Source organism: Solanum lycopersicum, chromosome 6 (assembly GCF_036512215.1).
Source record: "Solanum lycopersicum chromosome 6, SLM_r2.1".
Classification (NCBI taxonomy): Eukaryota; Viridiplantae; Streptophyta; class Magnoliopsida; order Solanales; family Solanaceae; genus Solanum; species Solanum lycopersicum.
In genome coordinates, this window is record NC_090805.1 from 44,923,229 (window position 1) to 44,929,319 (window position 6,091).

Consider the following 6,091-nt stretch of genomic DNA (forward strand, 5'->3'; position numbering starts at 1 on the left):
TCCTTGAGCAATCATAAATATGTAGTATTTGTTTTTTGTTAAGTTACCTCGATTTTTCTTCAATAAATGTGTGCAATCTATTCAAAACTTGACTGATAGAGTAGTTAAGTTTTTAACGAACTTTTGCTCTATTAGGCATAAGTTCAGTTGCAAAAATTAAAGATTAATTTATTTTAAGCTCATCGGTGCTCATGGATATTCTTTCGGTTAGATAATTGATAAATGGTTGGATGTTTAAAAATATTCTGACTAGGTATTGCTACCTTGTCAATATATACATTCTGCTTTGAAAAGTAACCTCTAATGATTCAGTGGATGAGTCTGCTTCAACCTTAACTATAGATTTCAGGTTCAAATTCTGAATATGAAATTTTTTTTTGATAGGGAGTGTTTTCCTTACACGAAAAGAACCCTAATTTGTCAAACTCCGATATAGATACCGGAGGAATACAAAAAATTTCAAATGTCTAACGTGGTTGACATTGACTATGAATATTTAGTTCATACTGGGTCTAATAAGTTGACTGATTCCACTTGTGTAACAGTATAATCTTGATTCGACATCCTATGGTCAACATGCAATGTCAGTCTCTGTAACCTAGTGGGTCGTTGGATTTCATTTTAGAATAAACTACAGGGCATCTCAAAACCGTTCCAGAATTTCGGTTTTTTCTCGTGCACGTTAAAATTTTGTCCTGTGTGGTCTAATTCTCATGTTTCATCCTGCGTTCACTGGGCAAGATCTGAGTATCATGTTCACTGTAACTTTATACTTGGCAAAATAATGCAGTAGCGACAAGCAGGAACGCATTGGAATACTTCCACAGCACTAAGTTTTGTACAAACGCACAAAAACGGTCTAATTCTATCCATGAACAGTTCTATAATGATGCATCAAAGTTTCAAGTCCTAAACTGGACAGTACTGTTGCTAACATAGCTTTTCAATATATACAAGAGAACTACAGCCATCCTTTGCGATGGTTACCTGATGTAGACTTGAGCTAAGACTATCTAGCCTGGTTACCTGTAGAATCATCGCATAAGAACAAAAAGTGGGGCAGTGATGCTATCCTAGGAAGATTCAGCAACAGATCACCAACAGAGTCCTTCCTTGACATTGTTGAAGTCGGCTTGCAACTAGAGAGATCAGCTGATTCATCCTCTGGCATAGAAGAATCTTCTTCATCTTTTCTTCCAAGCGGTGCGGTGGGAATGAAATTTATTTCATTAACTCTTCTTTCATCCGACACATCACCACAGTTCTCACTCGCTTGAACTGTTGCAGGATCCTTTTGGAGGAGGCAGCATAGAGAATTAACCCTTGACATAAGAGATTTCTCATCTGATGATGACACATTTTGAGTGTCGCTAAGCAAGGATTGGGAGATCTCTTCCAGGATTTCCGAGCTTGGTCGTTCATCACTGGCGAGGTTGATGACTTTAAGTGTCGTCTGCTCTGATACACGTTGCTCAAGTTGGCTCACTAAATCACTCATTGAAACGGAGGGATGTATTCCAGACACTCTGAGTTGATTGAGGTTACTGAGCCCTTTCCGTTGATCCACTTCCCTACTTTCCATATCATCACTCGCCCCTGTATCAATAACAGCATGTTGAAAGTGAAGTTACAGCAAAATAAAAACAAATCCAAGAGAAACAGCACAGTAACGAGAACAATATACATTCAGATAGCAATATAGAAGCCAATCCTGATCACTTAGAATAGGCCATAGAATGGTTGAGACCAATATACTTCAACACACGATAACATGTCCATAACCCAATTCTGCATTACGGTCATATTCCTCTTTTTGAACAGAGACAACCCCCTCAATGTGGATCATGTTCAAGAAACACACAACTGTAACACCAAGACATGACTACAATAAAATCAAGGGAATGGGTAGCGAACTTCCTCTCCACTCTTTGAAAAGAAAATGACGATCAATTTGTCTTTTTTTCAAAAAGGTGGGGGATAAGGGATGATCATCGACATCTTCAAAGACATACTCACCATACAACTCAATTCAAGAAAACTTAAATGCACTTCTCAGATAAAATACATAATTACCTGATCTTGGGGATGGCTTTTCTTGGTGAATACATTCCAAAGGTCTAGGATCTTGCTTACTTTTGGAGGAACACTGAGCTCCAGAAGGTGAAGTATAGTCAATAAAATTCGGACTCCCTTCATTATTCAGATCAAATTCACGGTCCCTTTCATGTGTGTCTTCAAAACCTGACATCTGGGATTCAAAATAAGGAGAATCTAGAGTCATCTCTGCTTGTTGACTCAGAAAGTTGAGACGAGGATCACATTGCACAAGCTTTTCAATATGCTTTCCCAACAATCCATGCGGACACTCTAAGTAATGTCGCCTACAACCAAAGAAAATTTGAAGAGTTTTTACATCAAAACTGAACCACATGAAGACAAGCAAGGAAATCCTAGAAATTGTAAACAGACCAAACACACCCTACAACCAGCAGAACTTAAAAACCCAACATACTTGCAATCACTATGATACAATATAAAAGCTACTATAGGTGCAACATGCTTCAAAAATTAGCTTTTTACAACAGATTAAACTGAAATTGGGAAATTTAGTTGGGCATTTTAGATTCAAAGCTGCATCTACTGAAATATTCCATTCGGTTGCAACACTAAAATGCTCTTTCAGAACTGCAGTAGGCCACACGGAGAATCATTAAGTAGAATAGCAACGGGGAAAGGCAGGGAGTTTGCCACGCAGGTTCAGCATTCACCCGAAAGACTTTAACCCATGCGCACCGCTCCGCACAGAAAACCTTCTATTTCAAACCTGTCCCTCCCCATACCCCCCCCCCCAAACCCACATAAATCTGCCCTGCCACATAGCTACTTAATTCAAAGCATGGGATAGTTCAAAACATTTGTCCCATGATTTGTTTATCACACAAGAATGTGATAAATGAACTGTTATTACATCTTAAAGATTGGTTTGGAACTAAGATAATAAACCCGACGATAAGCAAAAAAAATCATAAGAAATGTCAAGCTCTTCCATTCAAAACTTGGATGAATAAATTCGATGAAGAATAATGCATTCATTTCATTTATATTTTCTCACTTCTGTTCTCCAGTTTTGCCCCCACCTCCCTGACCAGTACTGCCTCAGTGCCTCCTAAAAATTGCTACCTTCTTCATGTTTTCAATTAACATATAAAAATGAATTACTCTGTTCCTTGGCAGAGTCATAAAAAGTGTTTGAAAATCATCATTTTTATGCTAACATTTTGCAAGTCCAGACATCTGCAATAAGTGATTGATTGAAGTTGCAGAAATTTAGCTAATTTGTAATTGGTCCAAAGTGCTAACCCTCAACGGCTTTGAAGTTTTAAAAAACACGCTTGAACCCACCCACTACCCATAAGTTTAAACCCATACATCCCGCATAACCTTAACCTGCCCCACCATGTTGCCATCCCAACAAGCATTAACCATTAGGCACTAAATGAGTGCCCCACTCTACCTTATCTTTCTAGTATTGCCTCTCTTCTCGTCAAAAATCACTAAGCCTCGATCTAAAGTTTCTGTCTCGCCTCTTCTAACGTAAAATAAACTAGATAGGAAAGAGAGAGTTTCTGCATGAATAATGTATTCTACAGTCTTCTCATCCTTCCCAAACCCCCACCGCAAGACATTTTAAAAAGTTCAAATTAAGAAAATGGTGTTTCTTGGCCTTCTCCATATCAACAATTACTGCTTGCTAGATGAAATTCCAAATCTAATAAGACCACTACTTATCATATAAATCCATCTGTCAATAGAGTTGAGTCATGCTGGGCAAACCTCTTTCTGGATTTAGTTTTCTCTCATTATTTTAATTCACTAACTACGTTGATCAAACAAGTAATTTAAAGTACTCACCAAAGTGGGGGAAAAAGGAAGGGTTAAAAGGCTAGAGTAGATGTCCGAGGAGATGTCAAGAATATAAGATAAAATTGGCTAACGACTAACAAGTAACAATGGCGTAATTATTACTTGAGGAAGAAAAGAACTGCAGGGATAATAGTAAGACCTGTGTATACTAGCCTGTCCGTCAGTAAAATCTGAAGTAGCTTGCCAAAGTGTGTGCTTTCTGGGTTGTGGATCTGTCTCCCTAAAGAAAAGAGGTTGCCTTGCCAGCTGCAATACAAGGATACATAGCACCCTCATCAACTAAGGTTGATAAGGAAAGCAACACTGGAGCCTATTCTGCTAATGCAGTTAAGGAAATAACTTCACAAAGACAATAGCAAAAACAAAATTGTTTTACCCCTTACCACTATATCCAAGGTTCCTGGTGCATCATCTGGGTAATTTGCCTTCAACCCTATAATATCAGACCACTGGATCTCTATCTTATTCTTGAGACCACCATCAAGGACTTCCCATACAAGTTTATGCTTGGCAAAGTAACATTTTGCAACCAAATCTCCTTCATATCTCGACTTATACTGTAGAGACAATAGAATTACATTCACTTGTGGAACATTTAGACTGAACATTATTTACAAATCATCAAAAAAAGAACTGTGTATACCTCCCAGGTTCCAATTCTCAGAACTGAACCAGGAAAATTCGAGGCCTTGAGCTTTTCTATCATTGCAGTGCTTCTTTTCTGCTCCTTCTTTCCAAGACTTTCCACCATGGAGGTGCCCCCAAGCATCGTTTGGAACATATCCAACAGTGATGGGGTCTTTCTTAGCCGCAAACCTAATGGACTGGGTTCATCTACCGACATGAACGATGATGAAACAGTAAAATTACAAGCTCCTTCACCCAGTTGCTGCTGCAAAATATCCTTGATTTAGATCTCAGAGAAGATAATACAATTGCATACTCGGTATAGTCCTACGATAGGGTGTACACGCAGACCTTACCCCTACCTTCGCGCTGTAGAGAGGTTTTTCCGATAATCGTTTTCCAGAACAGTTAGAAAGAAATACCTCAGAAGATAACAATAGACGTAAAATTCACTGGAATCTCCTTAATCAATATCAAGGCATCAATACTGATAAGCCAAGTTCTTATTCCCAATTTGGTAATTGATAATTCTCCTACAAACATTTCTAAAATGGTTATTTATATTCCTTTACTTCATTTATTACCAAGCACTTCTCAATTTGGTAAGTCCCTAAATGTTTGATGTAATTCAATAGTAAGTCAAACTAACACCATAAACTCTATGTGTAGTCAAATTCAGAGCATAAGGTAATAGATAACAAGATGCACACAGACAAAAGTGTTGGAAGAAGAAAAATTGCACAAATCAAATAGAGAAACATCGCTTTTAAATTAGAACAACAAAGAGAGAGAAAAACCTACTTGCAGAGAAGAGGAAAGCTTGAATCGCTTGTCGAGTTTGCAGCGTTCTTCATCGGAAAAGTTTTCAAGGTCTACCTCCCTCTTCACCGGCAACATTTTCCCCCTCTGCCACCGCAACTCCGACGGCGCTTCGCCGGTGTAATTCCTCGAGGGATGCATGAGAAAACGACAAAAAAGAGTTTCAGATTGAGTGAGTAAGACAAATACCAAAAATATCAGAGCCGTGCTGAGTAGAGTTGGAAAATTCCAGTGAAAGTCACGCTTATGAGATGAAAGAGAAAGCAATTTGTGTTTTGGCTACTACTAGCAGACAATTACTTCAATTTTCTTTTATATCAGGGAAAAAACATTTACAGTATTTATTTTTATAGTCCCTTAATTCTTACTAAATTTTGACAAATACCTTATTTGTCATGATATTTCATTTTAAATAAGTCAAACTTTTTGGGTTTCAATTAAGATTTTAATTATATTTTTTATTATATAAATAGAAGTAGAATATATAAATGTAATTTATACAATGTTTATTTATGATTTAATTTACTTTTATGGCATGAGCCATGAGGGAATAAGAATTCTTATTAAATAAAGCATGTTATATTCAATTAATTACTTACGATATTTCATTCGTAAAAAATGAATGATCATTTTTTTTTTTAATCCGTTTTAAGAAGAATGATTTCTTCCTTTTTCTGATATTAACTTTTTACGTAACATGTTTAAGACCACAAGATGAAAG

The 6,091-nt window shown here is 37.2% G+C and overlaps 1 protein-coding gene across 2 annotated transcripts; it reads right to left on the bottom strand.

Moving 5' to 3' along the window:
* Positions 1–834: 834 nt before the first annotated feature.
* Positions 835–5,661, bottom strand: LOC101256298 (uncharacterized). 2 transcript variants are annotated; one of them, XM_010324351.4, is made up of 6 exons: positions 5,353–5,661; positions 4,568–4,813; positions 4,308–4,481; positions 4,064–4,170; positions 2,074–2,381; positions 835–1,596 (listed from the first exon to the last, which is right to left on the bottom strand). In XM_010324351.4, the coding sequence occupies exons 1-6, from the start codon at positions 5,509–5,511 to the stop codon at positions 1,010–1,012; spliced, it is 1,581 nt and encodes a 526-aa protein (XP_010322653.1). In that variant the 5' UTR covers positions 5,512–5,661; the 3' UTR covers positions 835–1,009. The 2 variants fall into 2 exon arrangements, with proteins under 2 accessions (XP_010322653.1, XP_004241674.1); XM_004241626.5 differs by having other exon boundaries at positions 4,568–4,816.
* Between the last annotated feature and the right edge of the window lie 430 nt (positions 5,662–6,091).

What these genes read in the sequence shown, in the direction of transcription:
- LOC101256298 (XM_004241626.5), bottom strand. Translation starts at nt 5,511, where the DNA reads ATGCATCCCTCGAGGAATTACACCGGCGAAGCGCCGTCGGAGTTGCGG. An exon ending in AGCTTTCCTCTTCTCTGCAA is followed by an intron (nt 4,817 to 5,352) that starts GTAGGTTTTTCT and finishes GATATTTTGCAG; the next exon opens with CAGCAACTGGGTGAAGGAGC. An exon ending in AAAGCCATCCCCAAGATCAG is followed by an intron (nt 1,597 to 2,073) that starts GTAATTATGTAT and finishes TTATTGATACAG; the next exon opens with GGGCGAGTGATGATATGGAA.